The sequence below is a fragment of the Saccopteryx bilineata genome, chromosome X, assembly GCF_036850765.1.
Source record: "Saccopteryx bilineata isolate mSacBil1 chromosome X, mSacBil1_pri_phased_curated, whole genome shotgun sequence".
NCBI classification, from domain to species: Eukaryota; Metazoa; Chordata; class Mammalia; order Chiroptera; family Emballonuridae; genus Saccopteryx; species Saccopteryx bilineata.
This window is the reverse complement of record NC_089502.1, coordinates 24880407-24902811: the sequence shown is the minus strand read 5'-3', so window position 1 is coordinate 24902811 and position 22405 is coordinate 24880407. Positions and strand designations below refer to the sequence as shown.

General features: G+C 37.0%; 1 protein-coding gene across 5 annotated transcripts in view; it reads left to right on the top strand.

Moving 5' to 3' along the window:
• GRIA3 (glutamate ionotropic receptor AMPA type subunit 3) overlaps positions 1-22405 on the top strand; it is a 443444-nt gene that overhangs the window by 309381 nt on the left and 111658 nt on the right. For all 5 annotated transcript variants that reach the window (XM_066249169.1, XM_066249168.1, XM_066249166.1 and 2 more), the window contains 3 exons: positions 41-148; positions 1919-2125; positions 13610-13986. In XM_066249169.1, coding sequence (XP_066105266.1) covers positions 41-148; positions 1919-2125; positions 13610-13986 — 692 coding nt within the window. The remainder of the gene's footprint in view (positions 1-40; positions 149-1918; positions 2126-13609; positions 13987-22405) is intronic.

Sequence of the window (22405 nt, the reverse complement as noted above, 5' to 3'; positions counted from 1 at the left end):
TAAAAAATGGGCAACCAGGTCAAATGTCTCTTCTGTTTAGGCTGGCTACTGGAATGAGTATGAAAGGTTTGTGCCTTTCTCAGATCAGCAAATCAGCAATGACAGTGCATCCTCGGAGAACCGGACCATAGTAGTGACTACCATTCTGGTAAGTATGGACAGAAGGTAGGTGGACTTTCTGTACATCAACACTTTTGCATTCTGAAAGGCATTATTCAACCAGTAGTAAAGAACTCAAATTCAAGTAGTGAAAACTTCCAACACGTCAGCTTAGGACCCTGTCAAAGAATCTTGACAGTAGGATAAACTAAATGTCATTTTAAAAAGAAAATAATAGGAATTTGGAACAATTTTAGATACTGTTCTCTTCATTACCCCCACCTTTCCACTATAGGACTGATATTTCATCTGGACTTGAAATCTAATTATTTGTGGGGGAAACAACATTGTGTGGAGGAAGATAGATCTAGAAACTTGTGCTTAATTGTGTAAGTCACAACTTCTCTGAGCCCAAGATTATGTTCTTTTACATTTAAAGAATGTGTATAATAATAATAATCTTCTACCTATCTCATAAGACTGTTTAAAGGCAAAAATCACCATGCAAATCTTTTACTGAAAATTCAAAACACATAGTATCCTCATTTAGTTTTAAAATGTTTTTCTATTTTTTTATATATATATATTTTTTTAATATTAATATTTTTTTATTAAATTTAATGCAGTGACATTGATAAATCAGGGTACATATGTTGAGAGAAAATATCTCTAGATTATTTTGACATTTGATTGTGCTGTATACCCCTCCCGCAAAGTTAAATTGTCTTCTGTCACCTTCTATCTGGTTTTCTTTGTGCCCCTCCCCTCCCCTAACCCCTCTCTCCTTCTTCACCCCCTCCCCCCTCCCCCAACCCCCCCGCCCCTGTTGCCATCACATTCTTGTTCATGTCTCTGAGTCTCATTTTTATGTCCCTTCTATGTATGGATTCATCTCAGTTTTTTTTCTGATTTACTTATTTCACTCCGTATAATGTTGTCAAGGTCCATCCATGTTATTGTAAATGTTTTTCTAAAAGTTGGTTTGTTCTTTTACTGAATAAAGTAAAAACTAGGGTTCAAGCCTGACCTGTGGTGGTGCAGTGGATAAAGCATCGACCTGGAAATGCTGAGGTCGCTGGTTCGAAACCCTGGGTTTGCCTGGTCAAGGCACATATGGGAATTGAAGCTTCCAGCTCCTCCCCCACTTCTCTCTCTCTGTGTCTCCTCTCTCTCTCTCTCTCTCTCTCTCTCTCTCTCTCTCTCTCTCTCTCCCTCTCCTCTCTAAAATAAAAAAAAACTAGGGTTAAAACAAATAGGCTACTACGTCTGAAATTGTGATTAACTGAATAAAGATTTGGCTAGCTTTTACCTTACACTTAAACTTACATATCAAATACTTACTTAGTCCTAAGTATTGTACGAGGCCCTAAGGATATAAAAATGAATAAGCCACAGATCCTGACCTCACAAAGATCACAGTGGTTCCCTAGGGCTTACCTAGGCTAGCTGTGGTTCCCACATGGCAAATCCCAAAAAATCAAAGGCAGTTTATCTTCATGTAACTAAAGGAAATACCTCTGCCCAGTTTGACTAAATCAGAGACTTTATATGTAGAAAATAGACTCTCTTTCAAACTCTCAAAAATAATTTATATCTTTCTCTACTTCCTTAAATCATTAATTAAGGACTCCAAGGAATAAGTAACCCAGTGAATAGTTGGTTGAGGCTTTTCTGCTTATTGAGCAAAAACAAATTTAAAGGCTCTTTTCACACACCAAAGTGCAACAGCCATGGGGAGGAGGGAACTTCCTAACTGTATTTGTCATCTCTTAGGAAAATGTAAAGGAGTAATCCTCTGATTTTTCTTCTGGTCCCAAAGGAATCACCATATGTAATGTATAAGAAGAACCATGAGCAACTGGAAGGAAATGAGCGATATGAAGGCTACTGTGTAGACTTAGCCTATGAAATAGCCAAACATGTAAGGATCAAATACAAATTGTCCATTGTAGGCGATGGCAAATATGGAGCAAGGGATCCAGAGACTAAAATATGGAATGGCATGGTTGGGGAACTTGTCTATGGGGTAAGTTCTTTTCAACTCTACTTTCATTTACTTGTGTGCTTTCCAATAAACAAAGATAGAGGATTTAATTTTCAAGTGCAATATTTACCCAATTGTATAGTTTTCATGTGATTTGTAAAAAAAAAAAATAAGTGTTTTCCACAGTTTAATTCTGTAAAAGGAGCTTATTAATAGCATCCTTTGGGCAACAGGATTATGACTATTTTACTAAAAGGAAAGTAGAATTGGGGAACTCTATCTGACAACATTAAGTACAGCCTTCCCTCTATTGAAAATCTGTTCCTTCTGTGTTCCCTGTCTCAGGCAGCAGAATCACCACCCACCTAACTGCCTAAGCAACCTGATTATCTTTTCTGCAACCTGATCATCTTTTCTCATTGTTCTTCTCACATCTATTCAGCCACTAAATCTTATCAATTCCACTCTTCATGTCTCTTTAATCCAGCCACACTCTTCATTCCCACCATAATCAACTTAGTTAAGGTTCTTACCAATTATCAGACATTTAACTGGCTTCCCTGCCTCTGCTTTTATCCTGGAAAATCAGACCTCCACGTTATTGTAATTTCCCACTTTAAAAATCAGGATAAAATTCAAATTCCTTAGAATAGCAAATAAGGCACTTCATAATTTCATATCTGCCTATCTCCCTAGCTTCATCTTGTACTCTCTCCCCTTCACATTTAAATGTTCTGGCTACAGTAAAGTATGTGTTGTTCCCTAAAAATGCCCAGCTCTCACTCAGGGTATGCCTGGAAGTGCCTTTGCCTGTCTTAGCCAGTTAGCATCACCTACCAGTCCTCCAGAACTCAGAGCTGTCACCTCTTTTAGGAAGCCTTCCCTAATCCCTTGTACTCAACCTGCAGCCTAGTTAGGTGTACCTGCTTTTTGCTTCCTTAAAGTACTTTTTGCTTTCTTTTGGTATTTTTGAACTTGTATTATAATGATCTATTTACATGTTCAGCTGCCCCAAGCAGACTATGTACTCCTTGAGGACAGATATTGACTTATTTCAATATCTCAGAGCCTGGCACATAATGGAAGTTCAACAAATACCTGCTGAATAAATTAATGAATGAACAGAATGGCTCTGCCAAGAGCTTGCCCATGGGCCAAGTACAAAAGAATTATATTGATAATTAGGGCTCTTAAAAAGGGTACAGCAGTATCTTTAGAGCCCCTCAGTGGCTTTGCTTTAAAAGTCTTTGGCCTCTGATTAGCAATGTCATATTTTGGGCTGCCTAGTGAGGCATGTGGAGAAAAGTAGAACTGGGTGTAAGAACAGCCCACTGGGTGAACCAGTCACTAGAGAACTAACCCAAACACAGCTGTAACAGCAAAGGTTTAGTTCTAACCAGAAAGGATTATTTGCAATAACCAGTCAGTCCCTGTCTAAACAACTGGTTAGGGGAAGACAGGGAAGTCTAGGGTTTAATATATACTGAGAAGAAGCCATCAAGAAGCACACGTCCAAGTTACTTATTGGACTGAAAGTTCAGGATAAGGACTCTACTGCTTCAGATGAGAATCAGCACAAATATTCTGTAGCTACTCAACTGTAAAATAGCACTGGGGTCGCTAACTAAGTTTTTGTAACAGGTCCTCGGGAATAAGCACAAAGGCAGAAGCTCATTTCTAAAAATAAGGGCACAGAAGGGGAATTAAGACTTAAAATGAGACTGGACCTCAAGTATAAAAACTAGGGCAATATCCTCCAGTCAGACAAGCAGCAAGGCAGTTTGAAACTTACCCACCCCACCCCCTAGCTATGAGGCTGAAACCAATTATCTCCTGTCTTGTGTCAAGGTTAGTGCTGGGAACTGGGGCAGGGCTGAATTGTAGATGAGATTCAAGTGAACCCAGTTATAGGAAAAAGAAGATATTCTAATGCCAGCGAGAGGGGGTTGAACATGAAGCATAGCACCTGTCATACTTTCCAAGGATCCTGAGAAGCTCTGGATGGTCTTGACAGAGCTCTAACCACTTATTTACAAATTGGTGATCAAAACTTCTTCTCCTTCCTGTCCTTTTTTTTTTTTGAACAGTTAAGGTCCAAAAGGTTCTGCCTTGCTCACAGCTTTCCACTGCTCTTAGCACATTGCCTGATGTATAGTAGATACTTACTTTTTGCACTAATGAGTAAATGCCTGGCATGCAGTAACTCCTAGTCAATATTTATTAAATTGAGTTTATCATAGCAGGTAATCCTATAAGGACATCAGTGTTGTTGTTATTATTATTAATTATTAGCTACTATTCATTGCTTATTTCCTGGTTGCCAGATACCATGCTAATTGTGTTATAGGCATTATAAAACTTAATCTTCAAAACATACCTCTAAGGGAGGTGCCGTTATTTACATCATTCTACAGAATAGAACACTGAAGACTAGAGAAATCAAGATTGCCAATCATTATAGTGACCCAATGATTTGAACCCAGGTCTCTGATTATGAAGTTCATGTTCGTTAACCATTGCCCTATACTGCTAAACTGTCAAAGTGTTGTTTCACATCTATCCCATTCTGAAATTTACTGCAAAGGCCATTCTGAGAAGGGTGTTTGGACACAGAAGCATGGCAAGAAATATAGGGTGTCAGTTTCTACTGGGCCAGAGTAGAACTGACATGAGCTCTACCAGCTCAGCGTGACAATAGCCAGAGCTCTCTAGTGTCTCAAAAAATAACCTGTCTCACTGTAAATAGCTCAGTGCCCTCCTGGCATTAAGCAGGACATTAAACACAGTGCTGCAGAGCAAGGCAGATTTCTCAACACTGTACAAAAAAAGTCTAGCTTTCTCACTGGGCTTTGGTATCTCCTCTGGTATGTCCTCTGTTCTAAACCCACTTAATCTCCATATTCTCTGACTCTTTCCAATTTGTGTATGTGTGAGAGAGGGAGCTTGAGAATTAGAGAGTTCCTTAATTGTTTAGTAATTTAGAAGTCATCTCTCTATTGCTAAATTTGTAAAAATTATCCTGAAGAAATCTTTCCATGATTTTCCTCCAATTCTTTCTCCTGAAGACAAAAGTAATAGCCAAGGAGATCTCTTACAGAAATGTCTTCTCTCCCATGACCTAGAACAGGTTTCTGGTGCTTTCTGGGATTATAACACAAGGTGATTCCAAGGTACTGACAGCAAACTAACCCATTTGAGTGGACTGCCAAATTTTACTTTCCTCTAAAACCTCTAGCTATTAAAAAAAATGGATGTTTTTCTCATGTTTGGAGTGATAGCTCTCTGATAGGAAAAATGCTGATTTCATATGCTAAATGAATCTTCATCTTTTAGAAGTTTTAATCTTTCAGCATTGGAAACTTTTCAACTTCTCTATCTTTGGTAGAAATGGAGAAAAGAACACAGGCATTCATTTCTGGCAGGCCTGTCCTTTTCTGTGGTTTGCAAACTACTTAAGAAAAAGAAGGGCAGAAAATCCCCAGTGACTTCCCTAAGTGCTTACTAAGCAAAAAGACAGAGAACATGGAACTATTCTTACATTGAACATGAAAACTACAGATAAGCACTGCTTTATCTTTAGGGTATTTTCTCTTATGCTTCTAGTGTGTAAAACAAATTAGAATTAAAAAATGAAGAAAGACAGATGAAAAAAGCTTTGCAAAAGACATTTCAATATCTGCCATAAGTCTCAGAGTCAAAATGAATTAAATTTCTTAAAGAAGAAATAAGTCAATCAGCTACTTTTCAAATGATTTCAAAATGGTCTTTTTTTCTTAAAGAATAGTAAGTCAACAGCCTGGCCTGTGGTGGCGCAGTGGATAAAGCATCAACCTGGAATGCTGAGGTCACTGGTTTGAAACCCTGGGCTTGCCTGGTCAAGGCACATACGGGAGTTGATGCTTCCTGCTCCTCCCCCCTTCTCTCTCTCTCTCTCTCTCTCTCTCTCTCTCTCTCTCTCTCTCTTTCTAAAAGTGAATAAGTAAAAAAATCTAAAAAACAAAATTAAGTCAAGATTGATGTTGGGGATACCTTATATCACTAAAAAGTCTGTTTTTGAAACAAACATCAGTAGGACACAATGTGCCCCATTATGTAAGCTCTTCAGAACATTATGGACTTGAAACTGTCCACCTGCTTATTGATTTTGAGCTGTATGTCTATAACATTGCCACATGGTAATTGTCTTCAGCTCAAATGACTTATATGCCACAAGTTTTTATGGCTCCCAAATAGCATGTGTTTTAAGAATACACTTGAAAACATTTTGTTGCTAGTGGGACTTGGGCAATTTTAGGCTACCTTTTCATTTATTTTACAGATAAATATGAGAACTAGTCAGGACTGGACATTAGAACTTCTCATTGAGTAAACCAGGAAAGCAAGGCCTGATGTAGGACAGTAGTGAAGGAATAGTGACAGGGATTCTGATATGGACAAAAAATAATAATAATCACACAGCTTAACAGAGCCTAGACTATAACTAAGGTTTCATGATTCCTGGCCCAGTGGTCTATCCACTGGGTCATACTGGCTCAGTTTACTAAGCTTGTCAGACTATGGAAAGGTTGGTGTTACATCAGATATAGCAACCCCACCTGCCTTCAAGGGGCTTACAATCTAGTTGCATTATAAGATACCCATCCTGCTTATCTGTGGCCTCCAGGGTAATGTAATATACACCTCTAGTTATCACTTGAAATATTTGACAACCCAATGTAGACAGCTGAGTATTTCTGCCCTTTGAGAATAGATATGACCAAACAGAAAAAGAGAGTTGGAAAAAGGACTGGAAGAAAATTGACGTCCTATTTGACAAAAAGACACCTCCCAGTGAGCAGCTGCCATGTTCCTTATCTTTCTAGAACTTAGAACTAAGGATAAAGGCAGAGAATGGAGGCAGTTGCCTTAGGAAAAGCCAAAGCACTTCCCAGATTGGTACCTCTGACTTAGAAGATAGAAGAGAGCTTGAGGATGAAGATAGGGTTGGGGACAATTGATTCCAGGTAATATCCCTTGGGCATTCTCAGACTCCTTTACACTCCCAGGACAGATAGCAAATTTATAGATGCTATTCACACTGACATTTCTCTACCTAGAAGAAATTATCTCTTAGGTTGTCACTGTCCTAAGATAGATTCATTTTTCATTAAGAAAGACAGAAAGTCGATCTGTCCTTCCAGCTAAAAGGCAGAGAATCAAGAGTGCAGTAACAGATGCCAAATATTCTCCTCTATTCTTCAGGTGATTACACTGGGCTTTGGCAGAAGGGCTGATGGTTTGATAAAAGTGATCCTGTCTTTCAAATGATGCATATGAACTCCAGGAAGGAACATTAATGCTGCGTGGAAGTCTGCCATTCTGAGCAGAGAGCATAGAGCAATACTTCCAACCAAATTTAGTCTCACAAGGCCTTTGCTCAAATTCAGGAACACTCTTTTATCTTCATTTTGTCTTTAACTCTCTCAGCTCCCCAAAGAGAAAAAGCCCTAAACAATAGGTACAGACTAGGACATCTGTTCTGGATTAAAAAAAAAAAAAAAAAAAAAAACAGGGAGAACCTGTTGTGACACTGCTTGTTGTTTTGGAGATTTAAATAGACCACATCCCTCTCTCCAGATCTTAACAATTGCTAACAGTAAAAAACCCACACAGTACAGCCAGTAAAGCAATTTACACCCTGTCTCCCAACATGCATCAATTATATTCCTATTGCCTCATTTGATTCTGCCCCCAAACCTTTTCCAACACATTTAAACTTCAAGGATAAGACAGGTCAAGTCTGCTTCTCTAGGACAACATAAAATATCTGACACATTACATGCCAGTACATGATCTGCCTCCTTTATCCCGTCCTGCTCCTTTCTTTCAGAAAGTGCTTTAAAATAGTGGCTGACAAGCTCCTGCTCATGCTTAGTCTCCAAGTGGGTTCCAACTTTTGTATCAGATAATCAGGTGAAACTACTTTTAAGCTACAACATAAGCCTTTCAGCTCAAAAAAAAATTAATGGACATTGAAATGATCATTTCTATCTCAAACCTGTCAGACTCTTAAATGCATCATCCCTATACATATGAGTTTGTTGGGTTTTAAGGTTTATGAAATTTATGACATTAGCAGCCCACCTGTGAAAGGGATTATATAAACCCCCTCAAACTAAATCCCCTCCAATAATGCAGTTGCTTCTGGATCGCCACTGGTGAGTGGAAAATTAAACCTAATTTGGTGTGTTTACTGAGCCCAAACAGCCTCTACTTGATTAAAATCCTTTAAATAGTAAACATGTAAGCAAAAGTATTAGAAAATTTTTACCCTGAGCTGTTTTCATTTGCTAGGTTTTGTCCATTACCTGGAATATGCTCATACTTTCTACTTACCCACTTGGTTTCTGATAACGGCCTGCCTATGACTAGCACAGGTAGAGCCTAGAGGACAAAAGACTGCTGGACTGGTTCAGGAAACCACAGGCAAAGTACTTCATTACTGATTCAGAAGTTCATCTACTTCCTAGCTCCATGGATAATTTTTAATGCTCTCTCCCAGCCATAGCTGACTTTCACAAGGAGCAGAGAACAGGAAAGGAATGCCATTTAGAGAGTTGACTTTTCACTTTTTTATAGATGTTGACCTCCTTGGTCTTTAACTTGCCTTGACAGTGACCTTCCCCCTCATCTACATGCTATGGCAGTCCCAGGGGAGCTAAATGGGTATTTTCTGATAGTAGGTAGTTATCTGCTCCTCACCATTTCTTTAAAAATCATGTGGATTTCTCCCCAGATACTATGCCAAGTAGGTCCTGAGCTCTGAAATAATCAACTATCACAACTTCCTTTTCATATGAAGGAGGGGATAGCAGTGGCTTCTCCAAGGCTAGCTATGAGCTGATCTGACAGTTCTGCTACTTTAATCTGACCAAGTATACAAGAGTTGGAAGGGGTTGCCAAGTCCCCCACAGAGCTAGACATCACTGAGGCTTGATCAGTAGCCCCCTTCCCTTCTACTGGTAGAGACTTCTTCCACCTGCTTTTTACCTTTTTTTTTTTTTGTCTTTTGTCTGCAATAGTATTTTTTAGTTTTTAATTACAGTTGACATTCAATATTATATTAGTTTCAGGTATACAAAATAGTGATTAGACATTTACATAATTTACAAAGTCATCACCATATAAGTCTAGCACCTAACCAACATGTCTTTATTAAGTTTCAGCATGGGACTTCTCAGTTTGGAGCCAGGTCCACATCGATGAGGCTTAATTGAGCACAGATTTAATGCTGTTCTTCATTGAGGAAGCACCCCCCCCAGAAAAGAAACTCCACCTTCTTTGAAAAAGCTCCTTAGAAAGAGGCAATTCAGAAAAGGTAGAAAAGCTAGGTTGTGGGAAAAAGGCAAGTGCTTAAGGGAAGCAAGTTTTTCCTGACATCTTGTGTCAAAAGTACTTTGAACTAGCAATGGCTTTCTTTTGGAATCTGTTTTTTTGTTTGTTTTGTTTTATTTTTTTTTGGGGGGGGGGGGTTCGCTACATGTTCCTGGGAACCAGACTAGATGTCCCACTTCTCTGTCCCATTTTGCCTATCTGGCCACCTCGCTGTATTTATTATCTGGTGGGTGTTTTTCAGTTACTGAGTTAGTTTTTTTCTCTTAAAAGGTGTTCAAGACTCTCAAACTCCTTTTTTAACCTATTTAAAAAAGAGCTCATTTCCCCTAGATTCTGTACAAAGTGATTTTATCACACAAATGTCCCTTGTTTCTTCCTTCCAAAACAAAGAAATGGTCATTTGTCTTAGAACTATCAATTATTTAGACTTAAAAGTTTAAACATTAGTTAAATTAATTAACTAAATTCAAATGAGATCAAATGGGAAATTCTACTTGTGGGACATTTGCATGTTTAAAGCAGTAGGCAGAAATATGTTGGCAAAGACAGAAGATGATTTATCTGTGAATTCTCTTGGCATGATGATACTCTTTCTAACTCAGACTTTCTTTGCCAAAAACCCCACTAGTTTTCTGGCCAATTCCATTCTTCTTAGTGGCTTTTGTTTCTATGACCAGGTCTGGCCCCAGGCAAAGGGTAAAATAGATAATTTTGTTTTTGGTTCCTCTCCAGTTAGAAATGTCGAATTAGCCTTGGCCAGAGAGTTTGGTTGGTTAGAGCATATTCCTGCAGCACAGAGGTTACTGGTTCAATCCCTAGTCATGGCACTTATAGGGAATATAGGGACAGATATGAGTCTCTCTCTCTCTCTCTCTCTCTCTCTCTCTCTCTCTCCCCCCCCCTTCATCTCTTGCTAAAATCAATAAATAATAACTTAAATAAAAAGAAGTGCAGAATTGATGATTCAGAAAATTAGCTGCAATGAGGGGAAAGTTGAAGCCATAGATAATAATGGAGAAAATGAAGAAAAGAATCTTAAAGGGGTTTTGCTTATTTTTCAAGTCTTCATTTATGAACTCCTAAGCCAACCTGGTGAGTAGACTCTGAGGGTGCAAAGGCACACCTTCATTGAGAGAGCAGGATAAGAAAAGCCAGAGGAGAAACCTTCAGAGAAGCAGGAGGAGAAACCATTGTCTCCAGTATCAAAGAGTCACTGGATGAGGGTATACAAACATACCATGTTTTACTGCACTTTACTTTATTGCACTTCACTGATGTTGCGCTGTTTACAGTTTGAAGGCAAGAACCCCCACCAGCAAAAAGATTATGACTTTCTTTATCGTGATACTCAATTTGTTACAGTGGTATGGAACCAAATCTGCAATATGTCCAAGGTATGCCTATATAGTGCAAAAGGCCAGTGGTGTCACATGAGCAGTTGATGTCTAAGGGAAGACCTTTGAATTTGGTAACCAAGTACATAATTCAGGAGGCAATTTCAGTAAATTAGAGGGAATAGATGTTTTATCACAGGTGTATAAAGACAAAGTGGTGTTAAAATCAAGAGATAGTAAAGGTATATATTTTAAGAACATTAGTGGTAATGAGGAGAGATGTTGGATGGTTAAGACAATAGTAGAATCAAAAGAAGGTGGGAGGAATGGTTTTTGTTTCCTTTCTGTTTGTCAGTAAACAGAATTACCTGAATATGATTTTAAATGAACAGATCTATAAATGGTTTTGAGAATACAGCAAGCATTAGAATCACTTGTAGGACCAGCTAAGCCCCACCCCCAAAGATTCAAATTCCATATTTTGGGGCTGGAGCCAAAGAAATGGCATTTCTCACAAGTTCTCAGGTGAATCTGATGCTGCTATTGCAGGGAACCCAACATTCAGACCCACTGGAATAGATTGATGAGGAAAAATTAGTAAAAGGAAATAAATGGATAAAGCAATCAATGAACAACCAAGGAGACTAAGGAAACGCAACGAATAATTGATGCTTCTCATCTCTCTCCCTTCCATCCTGTCTGTCCCTAGCTGTCCCTCTCTGTCTTTCTTTCTGTCCTTGTCATAAAAAAAGAAAAGAAATGCAGCTGAGTTTTAGAAAGAGAAAAAATATATAATATACAAGAAATAAGTAAATTGAGTCTAAGAAAGAGTTCAGTTTTCTATCAGATGGTAATAATTGAAGGGATGGATGAAGATATAGCAATATGTTGAGAAAGAAAAGGACACTGAGGTGATAGAACTCTTATCATTAGTTTCTATCTTGTCAGTAAAGAAAGAGGCAAGATCATCTACAGAAATAGTAGAACTGGTAAGGATTAGGGACTGAGAAAAGTTTGGAATGAGCATCACTTACAGATTTAGAGGAGAATCAACTTTAGGTGATAGATGATGGGCTTAATTTTAGAAATGATAACATTGACATGGTAAGTAAGCCAGCACAGTAGATTTGCTCAGTAGGCTGTTGGCTTCAAAAAATGCTTACTTTCTGCAGCTTCCACTGTAGGATGTCCTCCATGAGGGTAAGAATTTTTGTCTGTTTTTTCTTTCTTGCTCACTACCTCATTCCTAGCACTAAGAATAGTGCTTGGCACAGAATAGACACTCAAATATGCACTGAAATGAACCTGAAAGGGACTAGCTGAAATTGATTATTGCACATGAAAGTAGTATATAGTAGAATCCTGCAGATACCTATGCAGTTAGAACTCTATGGTAGTTAAGAGAGTGAGTTATGGGATCTGAAGACCAGGGTTCTTATCCCAGTCTCTCAGTGACTCAGTTTCTCCTTCTTGGACATGGAAATGATCATGTATGGTCCATAATGTTGCTGTGAAGATTAAATGAGATAATATATATAAGGTGCTTAACACAATGCCCCACATAGAGTAAGCATTGAATAAATGTTAGCTGCTTGCTGATTATCTACATTTCCCCTGAAATTAATTAAGGAGTGTTTCTTAATCGAGTTGAGTCACCACATATCTATAATTCACAGTAGTAAAACATCATTTCTTTGAAAACATAATCTATCTCAGAATTTATCATTCTCCTCCTACCTCTCCCCACTAGTAGGGATATTGGAGACGTAACTCTATTTAATATAGAAAAAAAAATGATCATCAAAATTGGTGTTTTGGCTTCATATCTGATATGGCTTCCAAAAGCCTTTCTATGGTCAAAGCATTTTTCTAGGTATGCATTTTAAGGCCTTGCTTCACACTAACATGCACTACTATTATAAAGGATTAATTGTGGAAGACAAAAGAAGCAAGTTCAGAAAATCTTAGTTCCTCTTTTTTATGTGATTAATATAAAAACATAGTCTGCCTTTGCATGAAGTAATTATACAGTTCACTACTGACACATTATTTTATTGATCCAATACAGGTGAGTGCTATGCTGATATTACCTGAAAAAAAATGCTTACTGTATAAATTAATATGTATCCTAATAACTGCTTTGCCCTTGTTATTATCCATGCAGAATTATTTCATGTTTGCATACATCTTATTCAATAATCAACAACTTATATTTTAGTCATTTATGGCTTCTTTACTTTAGGATCTGTTACAGTGACAGATACAAAAATAAAAAATTGAGTCCCTGATGTCAAATAACTCATATTTTAATGAACATACTCTCCCAAAATAATTCAAGGATAATAGCAAACACTCAAGTACTGTAGTCCTGAGTACCATAGTTTTCTGTCCCACCTCATGGTGGGAGAGAAGCATATATAATAAATATGGACTATTATGCTCATTTCACAAGAATTTCCAGTCAAATGAAGAAACTAAAACATAAGAGCATGAACTTTAAAGTAAGAAAACATGAGCTAAACAGTGATATGTCATGAGAGATCATGAGTTGCAAGGTAGCAAAAACATTTAGGAAAAAGAATTGAGTCAGTTGCCTTAAGCCAATATGTCTCAGGACAAAAGGCCAGCCAGTGTCCTTTCCTTACTTTAGCATCAGGATAAAGCATTTTAGAGCCCACTGAGTGCTATTACTTTTCTAACCAAAGCACTGACAAATCAATTAGTTGTAATAATGTAAGACTTTATATTTCAACCAGAGAGGTATATTAAGTGGCAAGTGACTGATGGAAATACTGTCTCTAAATTTTTTTTTTTCCAGAGGGCTGATATAGCTGTTGCTCCACTCACTATAACGCTGGTCCGTGAAGAAGTGATAGATTTCTCAAAGCCATTTATGAGCCTTGGCATCTCCATCATGATAAAGAAGCCTCAGAAATCAAAACCAGGAGTATTCTCATTTCTGGATCCCTTGGCTTATGAAATCTGGATGTGCATTGTCTTCGCTTACATTGGAGTCAGTGTAGTTCTCTTCCTAGTCAGCAGATTCAGCCCTTATGAATGGCACTTGGAAGACAACAATGAAGAACCTCGTGATCCGCAAAGCCCTCCTGATCCTCCAAATGAGTTTGGAATATTTAACAGTCTCTGGTTTTCCTTGGGTGCCTTTATGCAGCAAGGATGTGACATTTCTCCAAGGTTTGTTTCTATGTCATAACCAATGCCTCCTTGCATTTGACAGCTGTAATCTTTTCATGTACATCTGATATTTACCCATCTCAAGTCCGCATTTCTTTCATTTAACATTCCATCCAACGACAAATTATCATCAAACCCTTTTGTTTGCTTGCATCCAGGAACTGAGTGTTTTTTGGTGTTGCTTTGAATGTCTTTCATTCATTTCTATGGCGTTGTGTATTCATATACTTTATAGCAAATATTTGAACTCTGGATAAAGGCAACATTGTCAATTAATATTGATATTATTCAGGTAAAGCTAATACTAAACCTTTATTATTTCAAACAAGCATAGTTTCCTCATTAATTGAGTTAAAACATTTTCTCATTTGCCTAGATAGAGATTGGATCTAGAAAAAGTTTGAAAGAAGATAGAACTCTTCTTTAAAACCCTGCTATCTTCTACCTTCAGTGCCCTTCCTTTTTTATTTTGTTCTTACACTGCCTAGAATTATCTATTTTAGTATCTTGCCCAAGTTTTATAATAAAAACTGTAATATATCTTTAAAAAATGGGAGGAAGTCTCTGTGACCTTGACTTGATCAAAGAGTTTTCAGAACACAAAAAGCATAACCCATTTTAAAAATTGATAAACTGGACTTTATCAAAATTCAAATCTTTTGTATTTCAAAAGCCATTATTAAGGAAATAAAAAGCCACAAACTGGAGGAAAATATTAACAAATCAAACACCTGATAAAGGTTATATCCTGATATATGAATGTCTCTTGCTACTCAATAAAAAGAGAAACAAAGCATTTTTTAAGTGGACAAAACATTTGAGTAGATATTTCTCTAAAGAAGATACACAAATGGCTAATAATTACATGTAAAGATGCTCAACCTCATTAGTCATTAGGGAAATGCAAATTAAAATCATAATGAGATACCTCTACACATCCTCTAGAATGGCTATTAATCAAAAAGACAATACCAAGAGGTTGTGAGGATGTAGGATGACTGCTTTCATCCATTAGCAGTGTGAATGCAAACTACTAATGCAAATGGTAAAACTGAAAGTTTCTTATAGTTAGATGTACACCTAAACTATGTCACAGCAATTCCGCTCTGAGCTATTTGCTTAACAGAAAAGAAAACATGTATCTATATAAAGACTTATACACATGTGTTTATAGAAGCTTTATTTATAATAGCCAAAAAGTGAAAACAGCCCAAATGTCCATAACAAGTGAATGGATAATCAAAATGGGGCATATCCATACAATGGAAGACTATTAAGCAATTAGAAAAACAAAAACAGCCTGACCAGGTGGTGGCGCAGTGGATAGAGCTTCGGACTGGGATATGGAGGACCCGGTTTTGAGACCCCGAGGTCACCGGCTTGAGCACAGGCTCATCTGGTTTGAGCAAGGCTCACCAGCTTGAGCCCAAGGTTGTTGGCTTGAGCAAGGGATCACTTGCTCTGCTCTAGCCCCAGTCAAGGCACATATAAGAAAATAATCAATGAACAACTAAGGTGCCACACTGAAGAATTGATGCTTCTCATCTCTCTCCCTTCCTTTCTCTCTCTCTCTGTCTCTCTCTGTCTGTCACACACACACACACACACAAATGCAGATTACTGACACATGGATCAACTTTGAAAACATTATGCTAAATGACAAAAGATCATGTATTATATGAGTCCCCTTATTGAATTCCATTTTTTTAATATCCCATACTGTATTATTCCATTTGTTCATACAGATAACTCTATAGAGACAGAAAGTAACTTAGTGGTTTCCAGGGGGTTGGAGGGAGCAAAAAGAAACTAATTAGGACCAACTTTAGGGTGAGGCAAGTGAGGCTGAGTAGAGAAAGTACAGGGATCAGATCCAGTTTTTATTTTAAATAGATTTTAGTTATTCATCATGGGTTTTTTTGCATTAATTTTGATTTTTTAAAAATATTGCATTCAGGCTCTGGCCAGTTGGCTCAGTGGTAGAGCATTGGGCCAGCAAGTGGATGTTCCAGGTTCGATTCCCCATCAAGGCACACAGGAGACACAACCATCTGCTTCTCCACCCAACCCTTTCTCCTCCTCCTCCTCGTCCCCTCTCTCTCTCTCTCTATCTCTCTCTCCCCCCTCCCACCCATATCCATGGCTTGATTGGCTCAAGTGAGTTGACCCTGGAAGCTGAGAATATCACCTGGCTTCCTGGCCTCTGCCTTAGGTGTTAAATATAGCTCACTTGCTTAGCAATCTGGAGCAATGCTCCAGATGGGCAGAGCATCACCTCATAGGGAACTTACCAGCTGGATCCTGGTAGGGGCACATATGGGAATCTATCTCTCTGCCTCCCCTGCTGTCACTTAATTTAAAAAAATACTGCATTTAAATGCTATTTATCTTGATTAGTAAGATTTTGGCAGCCCCTTAAATTTTGTGTATGCATCAAATGCCCCATTGGCTTTACCCTAGTCCTAGTGCTGTCAGGATTAATTACAAATGGGTTTGAGGGAACTCTGGGGGGTAAATGTTCCAAAGCAATTGTGATGATAGTTGCACAACTCAAAATTTGCTAAAATTATAAATTGTATACATACAGTGGTGAATTTTATGGTATGTAAATTTTAGCTCAGTAAAGCTATTGAAAATATTGAATGTGAATGTCCTGGACCTCACCCACTTAGTTTAACTGTTAACTCACCTGAAGAAAAACTGGTCATGCATTCATAACCATAAGATGTTGGAAGTAAATGTAACATTTTTATAATCAGAAAAAAAATGCTTTGCTCTGGAATAAAATGTTGTAGCTTTGGTAAAATTGAACATTTACCCTAATATTGTCCAGACTCAAATATACAAACATATAAGAACTTTCATTTAGAATATAAGGACTCAAAAAGTCACCTACTAGGATTTTATTTTTTTTATTAAATTTATTGGGGTGACATTGGGGAATAAGGTTATGTAGGTTTCAAGTGTAGATTTCTATAAAACAAGATCCGTATAGGTTTTTAAAGAGTACTTCATTTTGAAATTATCCACTTGGATCACAAAACATTTAAAATAAATTTTGCAGTATAATTCACTGTTAACTGTTTTCAGCAGCTTTTTAGCATAACATGTGAGGCAAACCTCAATTGTCTAAGAGTAATACTTTTTTACCATCTTCAATCTGCTTGGCCAGATTCTCGAAATTATTTCACTCCCTGTTCCCTTTGTACTTAAAATGTGTGTCATTTTATGATATCATCTGGGAGAACATTTGTTTTGCTAGTTTCTTTTCCTATTTTTTTAAACATCCACTTCAAGAGATTAGGGTTTCTGAATGATCCCATAATTGAATGATTTTTAACATGGCTGGTAATCGGTGTTGGGACAATGCCAAAGAGTTATTAAGGCTGAAGATTTTATTGATTTCTACAAGTGAATTTTCAAAACTAAATTTGTGATGTCCCCACTGAAGTGCTGCATACTACTCTGCATACTTAAACAGGACTCTTAAAAATCCATATGTTTTAGAAGTATTTTTGCATATTGCTTTGTGAAATAACTTAAAATGATGACCTGAAAATTATAAGCTGAACAGATTTTTTTATAGCAGAATTTAAGCTGTGACTCTTGTGTGGCACTGAAATATGTCAAATTCTTTATTTTCAAGATATAGATTTTATTACATTGCACTAGATACAGTCATACAGAGCAATGGCTTTCAAAAAATTTAACCATAGCCCTCCATAAGAAATTTTCCATCATGACTCAGTACACTTATAAGTATATAACAGAAGTTTCACCAGACATTACCTTTACAATGTGCCATCACTTTGACATTTTATACTCTGTTTTATTTTTTTAAATGCTGAGTACAACTCAATGGGGGCACACAGCCTACAGAATAACACTGGTCTACAGTAACAAGTATCATCCCTATTGTGCTTTTGAGTAATAAATTATTGCCTTTATAAATTATTGCCTTTATGAGCTCTACACTTTCTACCATATTGAGTGATCTCTCCTCAGTACTGCTTTTTGTGTCCTTTAAAAATATTATACATTAAAGCTTCTTAATAAAATGTTATACTTCTTAGCATATTTATTATATATCAGTAAGGAGAAAATATGTTTATCTTTGCCTTGAGAGCTCTACAGGTGATATATTTGTCCTCAATTGTAAAACAGCAAACCCCATTGGAATTTGCATCTTTACTAGCAGATTTAGAACCTGATAATAACATATAGTAGTTGGACTCTAATATTCATGATTGCCTTAACTGAAAACACCAACATTACACTTTATTTCTATTTAATGGCCACACTTGGAATGCAAACTCCAGTGAACCCAAAATGTGAGCATGCATTGTACACTCTGACTTTTCTCAAAGTTGAAGAAATTCAAGGAATTATAAGAGAACATTTTAGAGTAAAAATGTCAAATTTTATAACAGGAGGAGATGTCTGAGATAAATGAACCCAACAGCCTCCATTTACTGAAGGCAGAGAGACAGCCGCAACTGAAATCCCACTGTGTATGAGCACTTTACCTGAATTATCATGTGGATTTTAATCCTCAAAACACTGCCACAGGGTAGGCACTATACTTATTTTTAAGCTGGAGAAGGTGACAAACAGATTTAATAGCTTGACAGGCACACAGCTAATGGCAAAACCAGTATTCAAACAGAACTCCAACTCCAGAACCCATGTTTCTTCCACTGCATGCTGCATTTCTTATATCAGAAACAAAAGAGCAGTACCTAGAGAGATAATGTAATGAACCTAAGATCATAGATATTTAAAAGCCAGAAGTACAATATTTCCACTATCACATGCTACCTCACAATACATACTGCAAGGTGCATCACTTGTTCCATTCTTTTCTTCATGTTCATGCACAACAGCTGTTTCCTAGTCCCCCAACCTCTGATGAAATTCTGCCTTTACCCTTGTTAAAGAAAGTAGGCAATAAGTATTTAAAATTCTGCTGAGCATGTATTCATTCAAAGTAAAAGACTAGGAAATCGGCAACAATACATCATAAGAAAAACTGAGCATCATTCTATTGCCATCAAACAAAGCTATTAACAATAACCTAGAATCATAGTCTGTGTCAATATTAGGCTTGAAATTTTCAACAACCTCAATTTTTTTAGTGAAAAATCCAGCTGGATGCTGAATCACCTTTAGAGAGGGTAATCAATGTAATAAACTGAGGTTATATCCACACATGAACTGATTTATTCAGGAGAATTGGTATAAGAAGATATGAGGAGATTTTATTCAACCTCTTCCTCCTGAGTGGAGGACAGAGAGATAGGCAGTGGGTATATTCAGATGGAAGGAGCATAATAGTTAAGTATGTGGGTGCTGAAATTAGTCTCACTAGATTCACTATCTGTTTAGGAGTTGTATAACCTGAGGCTAAACCCAGTTCCTCATGTAGGTTCTCAATAAATGTTAGCTATTATCATTTTTAAACTGGCTGCTCTTAACCATCCTAATTTCACAAATACTAATATTTAATATTATAATTGCATTTTAGTTTATAGAACTAAATACAGCTGAAATTTTAGTCAGTGTCAAATACCAGATTTCTGATAAAAAATAATCAACATTCTTTCTTGAACATATATGTATAATGCTTTCCTTAAGGATTACACCACTCGTGAACATTTTAATTGTATTATTTTATGATGTCTTACTGATATTGACAGGAGGTTGCTATTCTTTTCATCTGAAATATATTTCATTTGTAAAACTCTGACAGAACTACTAAGCTATCCAAAGTCCAAGTCCTTTCAGACAAATGCTCCCCCTGCTGACGTTCTTCAGAGGTGCAGAGATATCTGAAGGCTAACCAAGTGGAAAAATATGAGGGTTGAGGGAATTATAACTGAGAGGAGAGAATACACTAACTGAATCTGGTTGCTGTGTAGAGATTATTCCAAAGACAATACTCTCTTGTTAAGTTCTCAAGAAATCAAATGTTTTGGAAGACAAAGTGGAGGATTTGTCCATGTTAGTTGACACATAGATCCTCCTTTAAAATGAGAAGTATGTGCAGAATAATAAAAAACATTAAAAGTATTAAAATTAATGGGAATGAAAACAACAGATATTTTGGCTCTATTGTTAGCACTACTTTTTCCTTTGCTGATGTATAACCAGCATCTTCAACCTACTGAAAATTCACTTCAAACTAGTAGTAATGTAGTAATAAATTAATGATACAATAGTGGGATTTTTATTACAACTACTTTATGACTTTTCTAGCTGAAAGCTGAATTTTTTAGTTTTTTGGAGATGGTTACTTATTTCCATCAAGAAAACTATAAAAGCCAAAGATTGTGCACATTTTTAAAAAAACTGTCATAGACACAGCATAAAATGAAGTATATAAATGATGCATACTTTGAAAGAAAAAAAGAAGGGTAAAATAATGATAAAGGGTTTGTGCAAAAGAGAAGCATTTTGCAGTTCCAGCTCTTTATCTTGTGAGGCTAGTAAAAGGCAGATTTTAAAATTTACTTACAGAATGATGGTTACAACACTCATCTCACTTTTATTATCATTTCAGAGGTCATAAAATATAGTTTAGTATTAATTCAGAAACTAATTTCTTGCAATTACACATAACAAGAGCATTGTATATTATTTTGCAATGTTTTATGTGTTTTTCTCTTGTTGCTAATTTTTACTTTCTTAAACTTCATGCCTCCTCTTAACATCTCTTCAAAAGGTATTATTTGCTCTTTATAATGCATTTTATAAATATTAATTGTTTAGTATTTTACAGCATTTAATTACACTAACCTCAAAATCTCTCTTGTGCAACAAAAGTATTTGAAATATATATATAAATATTAATATCTCACAAAATAAACTTTGAAACAAAAACTATATCAAGACACAAGGAAGGACACTACATAATAATAAAGGGGAAAATCTAACAAGAAGATATAACCCTTGTAAAAATTTACTATTTTTTTTAAAGGTTGTTTTTTTTTTAATTTTATTTATTCATTTTAGAGAGGAGAGAGAAAGGGAGAGAGGGAGACAGAGAAGGAGAGAGAGAGGTGAGAGAGACAGAGAGAGAACGTGGGGAGGAGCTGGAAGCATCAACTCCCATATGTGCCTTGACCAGGCAAGCCCAGGGTTTCGAACCGGCGACCTCAGCATTTCCAGGTCAACGCTTTATCCACTGCGCTACCACAGGTCAGGCCAAAAATTTACTATTGATGTGCATAAAAGGAGAGATCATCAGTAATACAGTCATAATAAGGGATTTTAATACCACATGGAAATCAATGGCTAGAGCTTCCAGACAGAAAATCAACAGGAAAACAGTGGCCTAAAATGACACACTATATTAGATAGATTTAATTAATATCTTCAGGTCATTTTACCCCAAAGCAGCAGAATATTTATTCTTTTCAAGTGCACATGAAACATTTTCTAAGATAGACAACATGTTAGGACACAATACAAGTTTCAATAAATTTAGGAAGATTAAAATCATATAAAGCATCTTCTCTAACCATAAGGATATGAAACTAGAAATCAATGAAAAGAAAAACTGAAAAACACACAAAGACATAAAGGTTAATTAACATTTTATTAAGCAATGAATGGGTTAACAATCAAATCAAGGAATAAATTAAAATATACCTTGAAACAAATGAAAATGAGAACACAACACAAAATCTATGAGACACAGAGTGATGTCAGAGAAGCCCAGAGTGACTGGGTTTTCTGTTCTTTTCTCTCTCTCTCTCTCTCTCTCTCTCTCTCTCTCTCTCTCTCTCTCTCTCCTGGGACTACAGAGATGAAGGAAACTTGGGCTTTCTGGGTTTTGTCTGCCAGGGATACAGAGATGGAAGCCCAGAGTGACTGGGCCTCCTTCTGCTGGGAGAAGCAGAGAGAATGAGGAGCAGAGGGGGATACTAAACCAAAGTAGTGGCAGAAAGAGGGGTCATGGCCAGTGTTCCCTCACTCTGCCTACACTTGACACAGAGACAGAGGAGAAAACCAAGGTACAACCCACCAGCCCCCCAGGTTCCGCCTCCCTCATCTCATGGGTACAGAAAGTGGTGGATACAGACCCCACAGCTAAGTCTCCAGAGATACTTTCTGCCCTGAAGAACAGAGATGCTTCATGTCTGATCCTCTGGTCTGTTGAGATAAGGGGAGGAGCACTCAGAGGCCTCAGATTACCACTGCTAAAGTAGTAAAGTTGTAAAGCCTTCACAAAAGGTTCCAACCACCAACGTGACTGCAGCTCCACCTATATGATTGCAACAGCAACTTCTAACTGGAGGTCAACGAAGGAATTTTAGAAAGCAAAAACTTTTAATACAGGAATATCTACTGGAAGAAAACACTGAACTCTCTAAACTGAATTTTTTTCCTTTTTTTCATTTTTTCCTTTTTTTGCTTT